The sequence below is a fragment of the Neopelma chrysocephalum genome, unplaced genomic scaffold (genome assembly GCF_003984885.1).
Source record: "Neopelma chrysocephalum unplaced genomic scaffold, ASM398488v2 Primary Assembly neopelma1_252, whole genome shotgun sequence".
Taxonomy (NCBI): domain Eukaryota; kingdom Metazoa; phylum Chordata; class Aves; order Passeriformes; family Pipridae; genus Neopelma; species Neopelma chrysocephalum.
Genome location: NW_020897914.1, coordinates 1,347,627 through 1,368,268, shown reverse-complemented (window position 1 = coordinate 1,368,268; position 20,642 = coordinate 1,347,627). Strand labels below are relative to the sequence as shown.

Below are 20,642 nucleotides of genomic sequence, written 5' to 3'. Positions count from 1 at the left end.
AAGTAAAAAGGACAGTTTCTTCTCTTCTCCTGAAAGACTGGATGCTTCACAGTACAGCTTGACCTGCTTGTGCAAGAGTGGTGACCTAGGAGGACTCAGTTGTCTTATAAACTTTCTTGAATCTGAAGCTGTATCTTTGTTCCTGAAGGCCAAATAATTCAATAGAGGCAGTTTGGTGTAGGAGAGGCTGATCCTGTTCCTGTGTGTCAGCTTTGCAGCTGAAACAGTACAGTGCAATGTCCTGGAGCATAAAAAAGAATGGGATACCAGTACACTGTTGCAGGAAACCACTTTCCCTGGAGCAGGAAACCACCTTCCCTGTAGCATTCCCCCAGGTAAAACAGTCTGACTGCTTGTTTATGGCTATAGACAGACCAGGTGTGCTCAGGTGGTGTGTACTCATCCTACTGAAGTCCCATAAATGCATTTTAATCACATTATGCTCCATCATGCTGATTTTGGGCCTCTTTCAGACCATGTGCCCAGTTTTCAGAGGTTGTAGGTGTGTCTGCTCACCTGGCATATCCACACTTTGTTTTAACAGGATTATCATGACACCGTATTGGAGCTGCAACGCCAAAATACACTCACAGATAAGGTTCTTCTTATCCAGAAGGTGATGAGAGGATTGAAGGACAGGTCAGTGATCTTGTAAGAAGGAGGTCACTTTGGTTCAAAGCAGTTATCTTTGTGGTGCATCTTAACACACTCTGTGCAGCATTTCTAAGTATGAAACGTACCAATCTACACCTTCCAGCAGCCCTAAATTCCATACTCATCACGTAAGAGTGCACAGTGTATCTATGCAGATTTTGCACAAGGATTTGTTTTGGCTCAGTTTTTTTATTTTCACGATGCTTTTCAAAATGCAGGGCTGTGGCACATGCAGCTTGTATGAAGAGGAAGGGCTGGAAGGAGGATTTGTTCTTAATATTTCTGGTAAACGGTAGACATCTCGAAAGCAGGAAATCCCCATGCAATCTGTGTCCTTCTCAGAGCTACAAGAATTCTCTTATTTAGGATGCTTCTTTGGTACAAAACCTAGAAAAGAATCAAATAGAAATCTCTTTGCCAGAGACGCATAATTCTTGCATTTTGTGTGGTTTTAGTTTGAAATATCTTCAGAAGGGCAATTTAGTCACTGTCAAGTAAATGTTTGTCCTCATTGAATGCTTTGTGTCATGATTTCTTCTTATTTACCTTGTATCCCCCCAACCAGAACCATGATATAGGACTGAATCCTGGTATAGTTTAGTAATATTCTTGACAGTAGAGAAGCAAGAACTAAAAAACATGACACAAATGCCCCAAAACTTTCCCCCTTTTTTTTCAGACTCTGCCTGCTATCTAACAGAGTATCACCTCTCCCTAAAAGCCTCAACTTGCTTTTATTTTTAACCATCAGAGCTATCTGCCAGCCTCGGTGTGACAGTTTGTACCATGGGAAGTTCATCTTGCTCAGATGGGCTCCTTGTCCTGGCAGCAGGACACAGTGGTTATTAAGTGGAGGAGTTAACTTATCCAACCTTGATGTAAGGGGTTTTCAGTTCTTACAGAGCTCTCTGACCATAGCAATGAATTTGGTCTGCAGTTGCTGTGAGTATTTTTGCAGGAAACAAGGCTGAGATCAGACTGGAGACATCCCAGGAAAAAAGGAAAAAAATGCCACCTTCTTCTTTACTACTGTCATAAGAACCAACAGAGATAACCTATTGTTTGTCACCTCACATGTCTGTCTGCTTAGGAAGCAGTTCCTGAAACAGAGGAAGTCTGCTGTAGCTATTCAGTCAGCCTGGAGAGGCTACTGCTGCCGGAAGGACTTCAGAATGGTAAGATGAAGGTGTATGCATATATATGTGTGTGTGTGTGTGTGTGTGTGTGTGTGTTTGTTTATCTACTGTGCCCTGCCAGACTGAGTAGAGTATTAGGAATGAAGATATTCACAACTGAAGGGAGGAGAGGCAAGATGGCAGGGTGTAAGGAAGGGTGTGAAGTCAAAGGAGGGCTCTGGGACATCTCAGGGCTTGCTGAATTCTGCTTTCTGGTGAAATAGGAACCCTCCTCCACTGCTTCTCTTGCAATTGCCACATCCGTGGCTCCAAGGGTGTGGCTTTGTTTGTTTGCTTGCTTCCATTCACTTGGCTTCATTTCTGCTCTGTCCCTTCCCTTGTCATAATCCCAGGCTATCACTGTCACTCTCTGGAGCCATTCCCTGAACAGATCCCCCAAATAACTCTGTACATCTAGTTTTAAAGTCCTATTAATAATAATAATAATAATGGCCAGTCTTCGCGAACAAAGATTTGGGAAAGGTCTTTTACCTTTCCAGCCTGTGCAATGGATTTTTTAGGTGAGACACAGCCTGCGCTGAACTGAGCCCACCCTTTAATCCTAAGGTTCATCTGCCAGGGCCAAGCGAGCTTGGACAATGGCAGTGAGGTCCTCAGGACGTAGGTTTGTTTAGAGTGACCTTCTCATATATGGATGGCCTTACAGGGCTGATGAGCTCCATCTGCCCGGGGGACTGGGAATCGAACCTGGGTTGCAGCGGTGAGAGTGCCGCATGCTAACCACTAGGCCACCAGGGGTCCCTAAAGTCGTATTACTGGCAGGAAATAAAGCATAAAAGGTACTATCACATCAGCTGCTTCCAGTGTCTTTATGCAGTTACTGAATTTTGTTACTGAATTTTGTTGTCTTCTGCCCATCCCGGCTGTCTCCCTGGTTTTGAAGTGACTCCCTGTCTCTCTGTCCCTCAGGCCATGCTGGGTTTCGGGCGCCTGCAGGCCCTGTACCGCAGCCGGCAGCTGGCTCAGCACTACGGGGCCACCCGGGCCCGCATCGTCAGGCTCCAAGCCCGGTGCCGGGGCTACCTGGTGCGCCAGAAGGTCGCAGAGCAGAAGAGAGCTGTGTGTGTCATCCAGGCATATGCCAGGGGCATGTTCGCTCGCCAGACCTACCGGAGGAGGAAGGGGGAGGTAGGCTCACAGATAACTTGGGAACACATTGTTTCTATGAAATTCCAATCTCACAAACGACCAGCGTTGTCGTAGCATAGCGCTGGGTGTGGATATTCATTTTGGGATATTTTATTTTGAGCTCTTGTCAAGCCCAAAAACAGAGTGTTAGGCAGGCTGATCTTGTTTACATTTGCTTTGTGTGATTGTTATCATGGGTCAAAACTTCACTGACACAGCTGATATGGTTTTGACAGAAGGCAGGAGAAAAGATGTGTGCGTGTATCTCTCCTGCAAGGAGAGATCCCTTTCTACAGAAAGGCCTGCTAATGGCACTCAGGGATCCATGAAGGGAATCCTACCAGCCCTTGATGGTCCACAGCACGTTGGAGGCCTCTCCATGACTTCCTTTATGTACTAATGCTGTATAAACAGGACAAAGCCAGTTTGCAGATTTCTGCCTGTTCCCTAAAATGCCCAATCTAGAACTGAGTCCCTGTTGGGAAAAAGTGCTGGTGTGGACAGCTTGTTAATGGCTTAGGGGACCTGGCTCAGCAGTTGTACAAATGGTCACAGAATGTTGTCCACAGAACAAGCTGGAAGCCAGGAATACCCACTTGGAGGAAGAGGAACGTCTCATCCAAGTCCTTGGACCAGTGAAAGCAACGGAAGAAGCTCTGAGATTACAAAAGGTAGGTGTGTTGGTGGAAGAACACTGAGTGCTATGCTCCTTGGCTAACATGAGAGCTTGCCCTTGCCTAGACCAGACCTGCAGACTTGTTCAAACATCTGAGCACTGCTATATTTAAAGAAAGAGAAAACATAGTTGCAAACCTATTTCTAATAATGCCTTGAAAATGGAACAAGCCAAACACATACACATTTCTGATTGCAGCATGAGCTGGCACATTAGCCAAATATGCCCAATGCTATTACAACCCCCTGACACAAAACCTTTTTAAATTTTAAATGTTGTGGGGTTTTCTGCTGTTAGAAATTCTGTGTTTTCCCTGTATTATCTCTTGTTGATAAAGTCCTTGAATAATTGCACATCATTATCAATAGGCCAACAGTCCATAAGGACAGCTGTAAGAGCAAGGCCCTGCTGCTGATGTGCCAGATCTTTGTGACTGCTTGACACAAGCAACATTTGATTTCCCATTCCACTACTGCACTGGTAGGGCTGGACCTCACTGTCACACACCTTCACTCCTTCACTCCAACAGAATGATGTTCAAGTCATGCCTAACCTATTTCTATGTTTATTTCTATACCTGGCAACTCAGGAGAGAGAGGAGGCCGAAGCAAGACAAAGGAGTGACACACCAACAAATCATGATGTCATCAGTGACCAAGAAATGGTGGACAAAATTTTTGGGTTTTTACCTTCTATGATTGGAGGCCAAGAAGGACAGGCTCCTCTGGGCTTTGAGGTACAGAGCTGCAGACTGGTAATGAGTCATGCTTATCCCTTGTGTGAGACCATTGACTGCTGGAATTCCATCAGTGGTCAGTTCTGTTTAATGAACTTCTGTACAGTGAAAGAATCACCCAAATTAGGCATCCAGACAGTCACTGTGACATCTGCTTTCAGAGGTCAGTTCCCAACCATTTTGGTCACATGCATTTTGAGAACTACAAACCTTCTAACTGCAGATTTGTTTCTTTGGCACAGCCTATTACACTCTGGAGTTTAAGCCATAAGTTGCCCAGAGTGGTTAAATTTTATTTAAGACTTTTTAAAAGCCTTTTGGTTCATTATAACCTCTAATTAGCGTCCGGAGAAAAAGTCACACACTCTTCTCTAAGAGAAATACTTTTAATTTAACGAGAAGATATTTTGGCAAAAGGAGTAAAATACAACTAAGAAAAAGCATTTCACTACAACACTCAGTACAAAAACCTATTCCACAGAATCAATATACTAGCTGTAGTAAAACACAATTAATTGGTTTTAAGTTACCCACAAGAGAAGGAAAAGAAGAAGAAAACAGATTAAAAGAGTCAAGAAAAAGAGATGAAAGAGAGAAGTAGAGAGGGGAAAGTGGTCACATGGTCAGGCAGCAGGAGAAGAGAAAGAGAGAGAAAAAAGGAAAAATAGTTACTGACTAGATTTGATGGTTCAGATGGTTCAGGTTGGTGATTTTCTGCCTGAAAGCTGGAAGTTCATAACCCAAGTTATCCCATGTTCTCAAAAGCAAAACTTGGCATATACTAGTCCTGACAGCTGTAGATGATGGAATTGCACAGGGAGAGGTGGGCAAAATAGAATGGTCTTAGTGCAGGATATGAACAGTGAGGTAACACCTGGATTTTCCATCAGCAATATTGTTGCTGAGGACCAAGACAGGAAGGCCATATGAAGTGGATGTATCTCAGAAGGACAAGCTCTGAGTCCAAATGCTCTGTTGGTAGCAGCTGTAAATGGCTTTGAGGTTAGCTGGAAAGGAGGACCTATGACCGAGAAAAAAAACCCCAAAACCAAACATAAGAATATCAGAGTTCAGGGAAAGAAAATATGCTTCTTCCTCATGTTCTGCGCAGGACTTGGAAACAAAGCCTAACAAGCTGGAGGAGGTGGACCTGGACATGGTTCCCATGAGTGCGGAGCTCGAAGAGGAAGCAGATGGCTTGGAAGAGTACACCTTCCCCAAGTTTGCAGCTACTTATTTCCAGGGGTCTTCTACACACACACATATCCGGAGACAGCTACGGCACCCACTGCTCTACCATGATGACAGGGACAATGTCCTGGTATCTTCCTCCTTCTTGTTGTTGAACCTGCTCTGTCCACAGCCCAGCTTTACAGCTCCCCTCATCCTTGGGTCCCCTGCCTCTGGCACAGCCCTGGGAGCCAGAGACTCTAGAGCCAAGCAGATAGTCTTAAGCACTTGTATGAAAAATAACAGTTCTCACCGGCATTTTTTGGCACTTTGCAGGCAGGCATTTCCCACAAACACCTGCCCAACACAGGATCTCTAGTTACCTTCAGTCTACCCAAAGAGGGAACTCAGAGGTTTGTTTTGACTTCTCCGGAAGTTACCCTTTGGGGGCAAAAATGGACCAGAGAGAAGAAGCACCAGAGCTCATCCATTTCTCTGCCCTTGTTAGGGTTGCTGGTCTGTGAGTTAGGACAGAAGGGGGAGGGCCAGGCATCCAATATCCTGTTGAACCAGAGGGGGATTAGAGAGGGTGTTTTCCTTGATGCTAAGCAGCCTTGCAGAATTGAGGATCCCATGTGTCAAGAACTTTGCTACTACTTGGCTTTCTAGTTCTGGGCGTGAGGGCTCCTGGAAGAGTCCACTCCACTGCCCAGGTGGGTAAATGCAGGGTGCAGTTCAGCCAAGGTTTCTCCACCTCACTCCAGCCACAGCACACCTGCAAGGTGCCAGTAAAGGGAAGGGTGAGGGCTCAGCAACCACAGAGCAAATCTGATATTCTCACCAGAGCTGTACCCTCGTCCTTTAGCATTGAAGTGTTGTGAGTGTTGCTCTCATGTTGTTTGACATGAAACTAAACTCCTCGTGCAAGAAGCAGGAGGAGATGGGAATTTTAAGAATTTGGACTGGGTAAAGGAAGAAAATGCTCTTATCTAAACAGGCAGAAATGGCATGAGGCATTGGTTCTCTTGGAGGTGTCTGATTTTGCTTTCTGCTACTACAGGCTTCTCTAGTTGTGTGGGTGATCATCCTGAGGTTCATGGGGGACCTGCCAGAGCCAGCAATGTTTGCCAAGAATTCCACCACCAAGAGCAGCTCCGTGATGACACAGATATATGACACACTTGGCAGAAAAAGCCAGGTCCAGTTGAGGAATGACAGCCCGAATATGGTGAGAGAAGCAGGCTATGTTTGTGTTTTCATTTGCTTTCCTTGGTTTCTGTGCTGTTCTACCAAGAGTGAGAAAAGCAAAGGAACCCTTTCATGCTACTGTACTTGAAATGCTACAAGTACAAAAGGGCTCCACTGCAGCTCCTTCTGGCAGGAGAGGACAAAACAAAAACATCTTCACTTGAGCATCTTTCTGTCCTTAATGAATCATTCTTGCTGTGCATTGAACTAATTTCCTGTAGTGGTAATGTGTGTTGCAGAGAGAAGGCAGAAGGGATAACAAAATTTTGAAGGGGATCTCATCCCTGAAGCTGAAACGTTCATCCAAGCTGACAGGGAAGGTAAGAGGTGGAAATAAATTGCTTCCTTTTCTTCTTGCCTGGAACCCTGTCTTCACCTTCTGACAGATGTGATGTGACAGCAACCTCCCAGCTGGGAACTTGTTCCCCTGAGAAGCCAGTGCAGCCCTGTGTGGGATACTTGGTGCAGGATTCTTTGGAAATGATCCCCATGGGCAATGCTGTCATCCATACTCTGGCAGAGAACACAGGGAACAATTTATTACTGAGAACTGTTGGCATTACACAACAGTTTGCCCAAAGCCCTGAACAGACTGAGAACTACCACGTGCTTAGGGCTGTACAGGACAGTACAAGATAGTTCTCCAAACCAGTGATAGTGCTGTAACAGTGCATTTAAGGAGTTACCTGGAGACAGAAGGGGGGGACATGGCCTGGCTCTAACTGCTCCTGCACTGAGCAGAAAGAGGTTTAGCCAGAAAGACAGAAAAGGAGTCTCTCATTTCTGAGAGAGCTGCCTGCTAAGAGGGGAGGTTTCTAGAACACTCCGGGGTTCTCCTTGCTTTCCTTCAGGTGACAGACCAGCTGCGAAGTGGAGAAGAGGCTTTCCAAGAGGACACCTCGATCTCTGAGAGACCCATGTCCAACCTAGAAAAAGTGCACTTCATTATTGGCAATGCAATTCTGCGTCCTGCCATCAGGTAGGAAGTTTGTACCTCCTTCCTAGGACCAGGTGCCCATTACATGAAGGAAATCCAGCATTCCCTTTCCACAGTCCTGGAGAATGACTCCTTTATTGTTTTTTCCAGTATTTTCATGTTGCAGTTTAGCCCAGCTGCCTTCATGTGCAGCTTTCTGAATATCCCACAGGTGTGGAATGGGGCAGAGCTCAGGGCTGTAACCCAATAATGTCTGGTGGAACATAGCCCTAGGATGAGGGAGAAGAGTCACTCAGAAGAGTAAGAAATATGGAGTTAATGGATGAGAGGTTTCCCAATAGGCTATTGCTGAGTCCTCAAGCAATGTCCCCAAACCAGAGGCAGCTGAAGGTCTGGATTGCTGAGTGTATCAGCCACTAAGAGGAAATCCTGTCCACGAGCAGTGTGAGGCTGGACCTTAGGCCAAGCATGGTGTGAGGATAAGACAGAAGCTGGTTGGTCCTGGCCTGACCCATGAATCCTCTCCTCTGTTTTAGCTTAAGTAACATTTTTCTGTAACAAAGCCCACAAGCACAGGCCCTGCCTTGAGCTCAGTTGTGGGCTGCTTTCCTCTCTACACAGTCACTTTGTTTCAGTCAAGACACTCCCTGAAGCAGATTCTCAGCTGGCAAAAATTGCCTTCAATCCATGTATCATAACAGCCACAGGCTAAGTACCTATCCCCTTGACCTGTGTTTCATCATATGTTCTATCAGGGAACCAAAAACTTATCCAACTTATGTCCTCCCACATCAGATTTGCCAAATGTGTGTTGCAAGAGTCAAGAAAAATTAAGATGATTTTTTTAAAAGAAGTTTTGTCTGTATAGAGATTTTTGAATCTGTTTCCCATATGTCCTTGCTGCAGGCAATTTGCATTTTCAGAAGCTCACTCTGAAGTGCCTGTCCAAGGATTCACTCCAAGTTTGTATATAAATACATATTAAAAAAAATAAATATATAAAAATAAAATTAAGCAGGGTGTCCCACCATCCTTATCCCCAGATCCACCTAGGAGCAGACAGACAAAAACCAAGATACAAGCCACATGCTCTAGAGAGCTTGGAGCACGGTGGGACAGCAATGCCATTTCCCAGCTGGATGACCCAGCAGTTGTTACCCCTGCACAGTACCCCTGCTTGTCACAGGAGGTACCCCAGCATGGGAATTATTGCACTTAAACTGCTTGAGGAAGAAGGGGTGGCAAAGGGCCCTGAGCATACCTTGAGCCTTTTCCATGACCAGGTTATTTCCTGTGGTGCATCACGGGTGGGATCCCGGCTAACGCAGTTAAATCTAGCTCAGATCAACTTCATCATGCTGCACTTGCACCATGCTTGCAGTGGAAACGTAGCCAAAGACAGTTGAAAGACAGTGAATCGTTATCTGTTGCTCTCACATATTTCATTACAGAGATGAGATTTATTGCCAGATTTGCAAACAACTCACTGAAAACAGCAACAGGAGCAGCTACGCCCGCGGCTGGATCCTTCTGTCCCTCTGCCTTGGCTGCTTCCCTCCCTCAGACACCTTTGTGAAGGTACACTGCCAACTTTTCCAACAGCAGCTCACATACCTCAGCTGGGCTCTTGTGTATTTTGATGTTTTGATGCTGACAACCACACAAAATGTTTGGCTGCCACAGCAGCTGGTGCTGTGGTTTCAGCAGACACTCTCTCATCTCGTATCCTTAGCTGAGAATTTAAATAAATTATTGCTGCATTCACCTTTAATTTTTTTTTCAATCCATGTCACACAGGTTGGATTCTGGTTTTCATCACAGCTCTCATTTTAGATCTCTAGTCTGCAAAGAATCTGGCAAATTTTAACCTCTCCAATTCTACCTTTCCAACATTTAAAAGGTGTCTCCAGTTTAGTGATTAAATATACTCAGGAGGCCAGTATAAAATCACCCCTCATATTTTACCAATTCTTACCCTACATTTCCAAGCCCTAAAAAATCCAGTAGAGATTTGACCTTCTCTTAAATCATGCATTTCCAAGTTTAAATGGATGATAAATCCACTTTACCACAGGATAAAAACCCAACCTGTGGCTCCAACTTGATATCAGCCTTCCTCCTAGATTTCAAAGGCAAACAGGATCTATGGATGTGCCTGAAAATTCAGCCTTGCTTTAATGACACCCTAGTTCAAATGATTAATATAATCATAAATGCTGCTAAATGGACACTACTTGTAACAAACCAAACACATCATATTTTGATACCAGGCTTCATCCAAGGACTCTGAACTGTGCAGAATTCATAAAAGACATGACCTCTAGGAATTCTTAATCATTAAAATAGCTGGGTGAATGACCCATGCTTGCACTAAATACAGACATGCAAATACCAGTCTGTGTCACCCAAGAGCCATACAGTCTCCAAAAGCTCAGTTTATCCAATTCTTCTCTTCCAAAGTCCAATCTTAATCATGGACTTCAGCTACTGATATTGCCAGAGAACTTGATAAAACTGAAAGTATCAGTCATTATCAGTTCTAACCTGCAATTAACTCTCTTCCCAGCACTGTTCATACAGACTTCAGGCTCTTCAGTTGAAGAGTTAGTTGCTCTAAGCTAATCATAGAATAAAGTCTCCCGTCTAATATTTTTCACATAGTTAAACAAGTGAATAGACTGACACAAGTCTTCCCCTTGAGACTGAAAACTTTGAAGAATGAGTGAAAACGAAGCATCTCAAACCTGCTTTTTGAAAACACGAATTCCAACTCTAATATTGTCTGATGAACTGAAAGCTAATGGATCGCTCTAATCTAGTGTGTCAACTACAAAAGGCTTGTAATGTTTTAAGAGGATCAGTGTTTCCTAACTGCCTCTCGTGCTCTGTGCACACAGTACCTGCTGAATTTCATCCACCACGGGCCCGTGGGCTACGCTCCCTATTGTGCCGAGCGCCTGAGACGCACCTACATCAACGGGGCACGGACCGAGCCGCCCAGCTGGCTGGAGCTGCAGGTACCACCTCCCGCTTTGCCTTGTTATACCCATCTGTGACATTTCATACTGCTCTGCATTTACTGACCTGTACTAACAGATCTTCCTAAATCCAGTCACAGAAATCAGTTGTGCAAGGGGATTGAAAACCAGCTGCCTTGGCCTGGGTAGTTTCTTGGATACACCTCTTCTGGCTGTTAGGTTAGCCTAAATTCAGTAGAGGATGTAAGTTAAAAGCTGCAACACATGATTTGAAGGGAGATATTTCCATCCACTCAGGAGCCACAGGCCAGAAATGACCTCCTGAGGGAAGCTCTTACCATCACTTTTGGAAAAAACTGAGCAGGGCTTATGCTTTTGAAATGGAGAGGAGTTTAATGGGGCTATATTGTCCTCCTCTTCCTTTAAATGTCATCCTAGTAATTGTAAGTCACACACTCCCTCTTCAAGGAAAAGCCTCGGTTCAATTCCTTCCTAAATCTCAGCGACCCTATTGCCTAACACGCATCTTCCTGGGCAAACTACTTGATTCAGGCCATCTCTCCACTGATGTGTGCAAGGCTGTTCCCAAAAGTCATCAGGACAACAATGGCTCATGAAAAGTCTATCAGTCCACACTGTTGTGTGATAATGACCTCTCCTGAGGAGAGAACTTGAGTCCAGTGCTGCTCCAGGGATGTAATTTATATTTGTGACTCACTGTGCATTGAAGAAACTGTGTGGGTTTTGGAGAGTCACTTTTAGATTGTTGAGTGTGTAGTACAGTGTGTGGAGCTCAAATCTAAATGCCTTCTTCATTCTTCAGAGAAAAGTGAGGTTTGCCCATAATTTTTTTCTCTCGTTTAATTCTGACTTACAGGCAACAAAGCAGAAGAAACCCATTATGTTTAATGTCACCCTCATGAATGGCCAAAGCATCACTGTCCCTGCAGACTCTGCTTCCATTGCCAAAGAGATCTGTCAGTTCATAGCAGACAAAACCAAATTGAAGGATGCCTTTGGTTTTTCACTCTACATCGCTGTGTTTGATAAGGTAAAGTGTAGAAAAATAGAATGAAAGCTCCCTTCTCTTTCTGCGGAGTTGCTGCTGCCCACCCAGCCTCACTGAGGACTCCCTCTGACTTCTGGAGCACCCTCAATCCTGAACTCAGACCAAATCAGTTCTGAATCCCAGCTGGATCTCAGGACCCGATAATCCTATTCTGCCTCTCTGCTGGCTCACCACTTAGCAATTCCTGCTGCAGCCCTGCAGGGTTTCCTCTGCCAGGTCACATCACTGACTAATAAAAATACATCCACTTACCACATACCACTTGCACATCCACCTGCTTATCTTTTCAGAGGTTTTCCTGCCGTCAGGAGACCTGCTTGTTGTCCTTCCCTCAGCCCCAGAGCAGGCATGGCAGTAACGCAGTGTCCCTCTGTGGCAGGTGTGGTCGCTGGGCGGGGGCCGGGATCACGTCCTGGATGCCATCTCCCAGTGCGAGCAGCTGGTGAGGGAGCGGGGCACCCACGAGCGCCACGCGCCCTGGCGCCTCTACTTCCGCAAGGAAATCTTCACCCCCTGGCACAACTCCCAGGAGGATCCCGTCAGCACCGATCTCATTTACCACCAAGTCATTCGCGGCATCCGGTTTGGGGAGTACCGCTGTGAGAAGGTGGGTCTCCCGATTCATCCCCGAAAGAGTCAAAACTATATTAACACTTCCCACGTTAAAAAAGCATGAAGATGAACTAAGTTTGCAGTGGATGTGGACAATCCTTCCCTTCTTAGTGAACGATTCCTGTCCAGGTGATTGGGCCAGATGTCACACTGGCAGCTCTAATTAGTATTTTTTCCTTCCCTGCAACTTTCAGTTTATGTGGCAGCAGGAGGCATGTCCAAAGGGGCAAACTGGGTCTTATTTTAAAATATCTTTGCTAATAATTTGTCTGATGCTATGATTGTGTGAAGTTCATCCCTCCTTATACTGGATGACTCTTAAGAGTTTTCTAGACAAAAATGGAGAAAACCCCATTCCTAAACTGGCTTCAAGGTTGAATGAGGCTATCTGGCCTTTGTGACATCTTTCTAGGCCTCTTTTAATGGATTAATTGTTTCAGGAGGAGGATTTGGTGGAAATAGGTGCAAAATATTGTTATATCCAATTTGGAGATTCCATCAACAATGAACTTGTGCAGAAGGTGCTCCATGACTGTATCCCAGTGAAACAGCTGAAGTCCAAGCCCCTGGAAAAGTGGGTGAGCCTTATAACCTATGCACATGCTAAGGTAAGAGGTTTGTCTGGCAGTGCTGGGTAACCACTCTTGAGCACCAGCTTCTGCTTCTTTTACCATTTCCATTTACAAATAGTCTGTAAGGGGAAGAATGAAAACCAGCTCAGTTCGTACATCCCAAATAGTTTGTCAGGGCTGGGGCAGCAGAGAACCTTTCCCCTCACTCTTCCATTTAAGACTCAGCAGGGGGGCAGAATGAAAAAGTACATTTAAATCTCTGAATAGATTAGCTTTTAAGGCAACCAAGTCAGGATGAATGTGGGGTGGAATATTGGTTTTGATCTAGAAATGGATTACTTGAATTATTTCCGTGGCACCCAAAGTGTGTTAGACTCTAAACAGGTAAGTCAGTGTGGATTGGGGGGAAATTTGGAATCTGCATGCCTGTGGGCAATCTGAGCTGCATGTGGCTTGGGCCTCTGGAGACTGTTCCTCATTTACTTACGCCAGGTACCCTTGGCACCAGTGACAGCAGAGGGTTGTTGGGAATCTCTGGGATCAGGCTTGCTCTTTATTGTCTGCAGATCATGCAAACCAGATCTTACTGAGAAAACCTTGGGTGTGCTTTTATCCTGCAGGCCCCATACACACAGGACCATCTCCCCTCTCAGACTGTGAAGGAGCAACTTGTAGATTTTGCTCGCTTTCACTGGCCTTTGCTTTTTTCCCGATTCTTTGAAGTCACTAAGTTTTCAGGTAATACCTGGAGCCTGGGAAGTAGAGGACAGCTATAAGATCAATAGAGGAAGACTTGTAAAGCATTGATGAGGATCTTTTTCTGTATTTTCAGGGCCCAGCTTGCCTAAGAACCACTTCATCGTTGCTATAAATTGGAAAGGTATCTGCTTCTTGGATGAGTCAGAAAAGCGGCTCCTCGAGCTGACCTTCCCAGAGATAACTGGCATCCACACCAACAGGTGACAGCCTCAGAAAGACAATATCTGCAGAAGGCATCTTTTCCATACTCAGAAAGCATGTACTTTCTCTGCCATCTCCTTAGGTGGTTTGATCTGTGCCTGGAAAGGTGGCTTAGCCTAGGTCTGGGAAACAGAAAGGGAAAACTTCTGAGCAGCCTATAAAGGAAATACTGAAATGGTTAGATCCTTCCAGCTGATGGAAGGTGACCCTCCTCAGTCAGAAAGGTGTGAGGAAGCACAGATAAGCATAAAGACAAGAACAGCCCAAATAAGTGACATCGTTAAGCCACTGTCTGCTGTGGATGCTGGGAGTTCATTTCCTTCTCAGGTGTCATGGACCTGAACAGGATAACGAAGGAAAGAGGATAACCACTGGCTAGCTCAGGGCACACATCCTTGTGTCACTCAGAGAAAAGTTCTTACATACATGAAAAAAACCCCTGTGAGGACTGTCAGAGATACACTTAGCTGCCTGGTTACTCCAAAAGAAGGATGTTCGTTTGTCTATAATGAAGCACTTTTGTACAAAACATGGTGGAGTCCAGAGTAAAGCTGAACCACTTCTTGACCTTCACACCTACCAGTTCATGGGAGAGCAAATTAAGAGCTCCCAATACTCACTGTAAGGAGGTGTAGGTGCCCTGGCTGTGTTTGCAGATGGGTCTGTAAGCTTTTCAGGTGCTCTGGTAACAAATTGTTCGTTAACACATAGGGCAGTGAAGTCATTTGGACAGAGCTGCACACTCATCACACTTCGTGCTGAGGAATTTGTCCTGACATCTGTGAACAGCGTTGCCATTGCTGAACTGGTGGTGACATTCCTGGAAGGACTGAAGAAAAAATCACCATTTGCTGTGGCAATGCATGAGAAAAAATCCCAGGGTAAGTCTTACAATTTTTCTACAGGGTGGGGAAGAAATCTGAATTGTTGAAGGTGCTCACAGAGGACAGGAAGAACTTCAGCAAGAGTCCCTTTGCTCCAGGAGGGATGCCTCAGCACAGCAATGCAGAGCACAAGGAAATGGGATTCAGTACCTTTGCATACAAATCACCTTTTCTTCCTCCTTCTACCTCTTTGCATATTTTATTTAGATAGTACAGTGTCCAAAAACTCAGCCTGGTTATAGTAGGAAGTTGGATCTGGGCTTCATGGAAATATTTTCCAGAAGAATTTCACAGAGGCAGTAAACTGGAATTTTCTGTGGAATATAGTTGGCTCAAACAGACATGAGAGGTTTAAGATGTAAACATTAACTTCAGCTACTTAAACTACTGAGTTTCTTTCCATGCTTTGCTGCCAGTCTAGACACACAGTCAGCATCCAAGCGAATCAAATGGAGTTTTACCATTGCCCTGAGTGGATCAAAATCAGGCTGTCAGAGGAAACTGAAGTGATATCTCTGAAGTTTTACTGTATAATTAGCCGTATTTACAGAAATCACTTTCTATTGCTAACTGAATTTAGGCCTTCAAAATACAGTTCCCTTGTCTTTCCTGTTGCAATCCCTTTGCATTTTCTTGGACTGTCAAGCCGGAACAGTACTCCCTTATTCTGTCTTCCAGAAGACCCTGGCATCCTGTCCTTCAAGAAGGGAGACTTGCTAATCTTCACCGAAGACAGAAGGCTGGATGAAGACTCTGGCTGGATCCATGCCCAGAATGAAAGGACAGGCAAAACAGGGAATGTATTTTTGGAAGACATCTACATCATTCCTTCTCTCACAAAACCCTCTAGTCAAGTGCTGGTAAGAAAAGCTAAGCACTCTCTGTGAAAAGACTGGAAGATAAATGATAATAACAATGTTAAATATGATTAAATTTATAGCTGGAAGATAATTGTTCCTCCAAAGTCAGACAAGTTCTATACCTCCCATTGAAACAAAGCATTTCATTCTGTCCTGTCTGAAAACAAACCTAAACCTAGCCCACACTCTAAGGACAAGGCTGCAATTGCACAAAAGCAACAACTTCTTAAAAAAAAAAAACACCCAGTTTGTTCACCATGGGAGATTTCAGTGCCTGGAGCTGGTAGCAATTAGTGGATATGGGTGTGTAGTTGAATTTCCCTGCATTCACACTGGGTTGAGTGGTGATCACATTATGCCTCAGGGGAAGCTCTGAGTGCAGCAAACTACTTTAAAAGAATAGGATCTTTGAGGGAGTCAAGGTTTCCCATTGATCCCTCTGCTAACAATTTTGTCTTCAGTTTTGGCAATTCAGTATATTGGATGCTGTGCTAACAGGTAAAAAGCAGAAAAACTGGGGACAAAATACACTAGTGATAAACAGGTGCATCATAAAATGTGTCGTGCTTCGGAAAGTCACATAGATTTTGATGTGTACTACTGTTGAGTCCGTGGAAATTGCTCTTAAGTCAACTGTTCCCAGGTCTTTCTTGAGTCTCTGGAGATGCTGCTTTGGGGACAGAAGGTCTTGGGCAGCACAGAGCACTCACTACCTGTGCACAAATGCTAAGTGACACCCGACAACCTGTGCAGAGACCTGTTCCCACGTGACATCTCTATGTGGCTGTGTCATTACAGAGTTTGCTGATGATGTCTCCAGACCAGAGGAGGACAGCTTCACAGAACTCCTTCATGGAGGAACCTGATGAAGAGGATGTCAAAGAGAAGCCTTACACCCTGGAGGAGTTCTCCTATGAACACTTCAGGTGAAGCTCTCTGTGTAGTGTACGCCCTAGGAAAGTTCTTATTGATCAGTGATCCTTAAAGCCTAGGATGAAATGGCATCTCCCATTTCTGACTGGGTTTCTTCTCTTTGTTCCCTGTAATTGTGACTTTGGATGTGCAGAGATTCTGGCACATGGTCCATTATATCTTAAGTCTGCGGAAATGCAAAGGGGAGGGTAGAACCCCAGCTGGAGTCACTTCTTCCCAGCAGGCCCTATTCTTAGTTCTCACCCCTTCTTCAGCAAGGGTACACAACATTTCAGGCCTCAGAGAGAAGGGGAAAATTAGTTTTCTAAAACCTTTCTTCTTTTTGCAAACCTTCTCCCTTCTGGATATACAGGGAAACTACATTTTCCTGCTCTTGCTCACCTACAGAATCAAAGGAGATATGAGATCAATGTCTTGGGAAAGAACATGTCCAGAGATATGACTTTGTGATAATGACCTGCTATGTTCACAGCAATACTGATCCAGTAATTTTGTATTGCCTGCACTTGTCTTCATTCAGGACTCCTGAGAAGGAATCCATCAGCAAAGCTGTTCTCCAGAAATCCCGTGGGCGCAGTCAGCTGTGGGCACACTCTAAGGAGCCCCTGAAACAGCCCTTGCTGAAGAGAGCCTGCACAGACCCTGATCTTCGAGATTTGGCCTGTCAGGCCTTCATTGATATCCTTTCTCCCCTCTCTTTGGGACCTCAGAACACTCAGGGGAAGGAAAGGCTAGCTGCCTCCACTAAGCTTGCCTCTATTGTCATACCTTAACTGCATTACAGGGCATACATTGACATAAAGGTGGGATGTATCAAATCAGTGTCCCTTGTCTACAGAGGAAAGGTTCCTATTCCCTCCCAGTGTTCCACAGCTCCTGATGGCTCACTTAGCTGGGAATGTGGCTTTAGGAGAGAGTGAGACTTACTGCATATGCCCAGAGCAAGCAGCTAACACAGCACAAATCACAGCCAAGCAGTGACTGCTGCATAGGGAAAGGGGGTAGGGGACAGGCAGGGAGCATGCTCCAGATATTCCTCCCAGAATTTGCCACTTAGACATTAAAAGATCCCCAACGTGTTAGGATCCAGATAAAACTTCCCATTTGCCTTCCAAAATTGGCCTGCTTTTCTCCTTAACACCACATTCACCCATCATGAAGTTCATGGGAGACTATCCCTCCAAACAGGCACACTCCTCCGTGGAAGTCACTGACCAGATATTTGTGGCAGCTATCCAGGAGGAGGTCCTGCGGGATGAGATTTACTGCCAGATTATGAAGCAACTGACTGAGAACAGGAACAGGTATTCCCCTGGGTGCAAACACCCTGCTCCTCACAGAGCCAGGCCTCAAGTGCAGGTGGGGATTGGGAACAGAGGGGAAGGATGGTTGGAGTGACACTTTCCCTTTTGCCAGGCAGTGCTGTGGGACTCACCTTTGTGGAGCACTCGAGCCCCCTGCCTGGCAGTGAGAGGCCACAGAACACCATCAGTCATCTCCCCTGAGCTGCTGCTTTGCTCCCATCAGCATTCCATACTCCTGTCTGTGCAGCACAGTGAGGCTCTCTTGCTCCCAAGGCACTCTGTGCAGAAAATAGGGCACTGCATAGTCCTTGCATCCCATCAGTGACTGCCCTGCTAACCCTCCATTTAAGTTTCCCAATGGCAGCATTTCCCTTCATAAGCACATAGATCACACTAGATTTTTACCACCAGTGAATAAATACTTTTGTTATATTAATTAGGCTACACAACTGCCTTGCAGAACAGATTGGTTTCACAGGTCTCTGCCCACATAAAGTCTCTGAAACAGGCTGGTGTTTTCTTCCCCACTCACAAAATGAGAATTTGACCTACTTCCAGGGGAAATCAATTGCCAAAAGGAGCTTAAAATCATACTAATTATTAACAAAATGGTTTGTCTGTTTCTGGCTGCATTGTGTCACCGCAAAAGTTATAGAAGGAGCTTCCATTTATTTATTTTTCTTTCTTACTGTTCCACAAGTATTACTCCTAGTGGAACCTTTACCATGTTTGTAATAATTGACTGTTACTTGCAGGCAGTAAATCTTACAGGCTATTTAATGCATAGTCTGTAACCATGGTGCCAGAGCCATGCCTGATGTGCTCCACCAATTTAGTCACTGTTTAGAGCGGGATCACTGATGTGGAAAAAACAATGCTTGAAAGGTGGCTATTTCCATAAACTTTCATTAGAACAGCCAGAGCAACAAATCTTTCATCCTTCCCAGGCTGCTGTGCTGTGGACCATGTCCCGTTCTCGCACAGACACAAACACCACTCATCTATATAGTGTAAAAGAGATTACAATAGCGTGTCTTCATCTGCTAAATGAGAACAGTAAATGGGAGTAGACAAGCAAGGGTGTCTTTATTCAGCAAAGTCTGATGCCCTTTCAGAGCCAGACATGCTGACTTTCCCAAACAAAAGCACTTCACACCACTAAGTATTTCAGAGTAATCCTGGGGCACAACTGAAGTGTGTTCTGCTCCTCGCTTTGAAGGCAGAACGACCAACCACCTCCAGGCTGCAGAGCCTTTCTTACTGGTGAGGGCAAGGTGCCAGAACTTCAACTGGCAGATTCCACAGGTGCAGAGGCTGGAAGAACTGGGTTTCTGCCTGAAAATGGTACCAACTTGATGTGGGGTGTTTAAGAACTCTAACTACCACATTACACAGTGCCATCTACATGTTCATTTTCCAGAACAGGAGCACATGTGAGGGGAAGCCAGTGAAGTGCATGTGAAGGGCTCGTGCCCTGAGCAAAACTCACCAGTGCAGAGGGCAGGTGACTACAGACCACTGAGAAACCACAATCCAAATACACGTGAGCTTGAGCAGCAAATGGCTTTCCAAGAGGATGGCACCAGGGTCACTGCTGCCCAGATGTCTGTTAACCTGAAGCTCGTATTTATTCATGAGACTTGCAATTGTCATGAGTATTCCTCACGCAGAACTTAGCACTGTTTTCACATGCAGGCTGTGGTTGTTGCACAGCAAATGACTGCCAGAGCCTGAAGGCTCTGTTGATTTGCAGCTCTTTGCTGAATGGCACCATGATGGGAGTGTGTTTCTCTTCCCTGTGGCTGGTGTGTGGTCAAACAGAGAATTACTTGTGGCTGTAGCAAAACTGTTTGCTTTGTGTTCACAGGTACAGCGTGACCAGGGGCTGGCAGCTCCTCTGGCTCTGCACTGGCCTCTTCCCACCCAGCAAGTCACTGCTCAAACATGCCCAGAAATTCATAGAGACACGTCAGAAAGAAACATTGGCCCCAGCGTGCCGTCGGAGGATTCAGACAGTAATGAGGTAAATGATCTGGCAGATAACCAGCTCAAAGTGTTCAAAAATCAACAGTCAGGCTCCAAAAACCACAAGGGCTAAAATAATGTGGCTCTTACTTTCCTTTCCCTCTTTACATCCTCTTTTTTATAAGTGATAATTATTTTTAATTCTTTATGGGCTTTGAACCACTAGAAGTGATCTGTGTCACAGTTTCACTTTTTTCTTTCACAGAGTTAGCAGCATTTTAAAAAGTTCATCATCACACATAATCACCTGACTCCCAGAGCTGGGTATTTCAAACTTGGGTGTTTCAAAACCGGCATGCAGCTGGAAATGATGTCATTGATGATGTCCTGACCTTACTTTTCTTTGGTGAGGCAGCACGTCCTTGTTTCTCTTGCATGTGCCTGAGGATTAGTCTGGAGTTTGTTGACTCTCAGTAACAAAGAGCTGCACACGTGCAGCTAAAAATACAACAATACCATGTTTTACTCACAGTGGAGGGGCACCACTAAAGTCATTGCTATCTGCAGAGTGCTGCTATGGCTCTGTTGGTTTTCTGATGGTGAAGTAAAGCAGATCCATGCTGGGAGGAGAAGATCAATACAATCAATTCTTCTCTTTGAAGAAATCCAAATGAGCAAAGCCCTGACACTTACCTGGCTCAGAGCAAGGCACTTTTCCACCCACTTGGCATTACCTGAGCCTGGTGAGGGTTGAAGCAGC

General features: G+C 45.1%; 1 protein-coding gene and 1 long non-coding RNA gene across 5 annotated transcripts in view; one reads left to right on the top strand and one right to left on the bottom strand.

The window, feature by feature from the left end:
• The window catches only part of MYO7B (myosin VIIB), a 74,083-nt gene that overhangs the window by 20,905 nt on the left and 32,536 nt on the right, over positions 1-20,642 (top strand). For 2 of the 4 annotated variants that reach the window (XM_027703885.1, XM_027703888.1), the window contains exons 19-40: positions 545-639; positions 1,745-1,829; positions 2,760-2,978; positions 3,548-3,649; positions 4,244-4,390; positions 5,502-5,711; positions 6,621-6,788; positions 7,048-7,128; positions 7,660-7,787; positions 9,197-9,323; positions 10,643-10,762; positions 11,601-11,774; positions 12,172-12,399; positions 12,845-13,012; positions 13,597-13,714; positions 13,809-13,935; positions 14,648-14,817; positions 15,499-15,680; positions 16,479-16,606; positions 17,134-17,291; positions 17,764-17,917; positions 19,785-19,940. In XM_027703885.1, the coding sequence (XP_027559686.1) occupies positions 545-639; positions 1,745-1,829; positions 2,760-2,978; positions 3,548-3,649; positions 4,244-4,390; positions 5,502-5,711; positions 6,621-6,788; positions 7,048-7,128; positions 7,660-7,787; positions 9,197-9,323; positions 10,643-10,762; positions 11,601-11,774; positions 12,172-12,399; positions 12,845-13,012; positions 13,597-13,714; positions 13,809-13,935; positions 14,648-14,817; positions 15,499-15,680; positions 16,479-16,606; positions 17,134-17,291; positions 17,764-17,917; positions 19,785-19,940 (3,245 nt within the window). The remainder of the gene's footprint in view (positions 1-544; positions 640-1,744; positions 1,830-2,759; positions 2,979-3,547; positions 3,650-4,243; positions 4,391-5,501; positions 5,712-6,620; positions 6,789-7,047; positions 7,129-7,659; positions 7,788-9,196; positions 9,324-10,642; positions 10,763-11,600; positions 11,775-12,171; positions 12,400-12,844; positions 13,013-13,596; positions 13,715-13,808; positions 13,936-14,647; positions 14,818-15,498; positions 15,681-16,478; positions 16,607-17,133; positions 17,292-17,763; positions 17,918-19,784; positions 19,941-20,642) is intronic. The other 2 variants (XM_027703887.1, XM_027703886.1) reach the window with 2 other exon arrangements.
• LOC113977616 lies at positions 21-12,259 on the bottom strand. Its single transcript, XR_003537367.1, has 4 exons — positions 12,067-12,259; positions 10,830-10,948; positions 4,344-4,488; positions 21-1,041 (listed from the first exon to the last, which is right to left on the bottom strand). It is a non-coding gene; the product is annotated as an uncharacterized LOC113977616 (long non-coding RNA).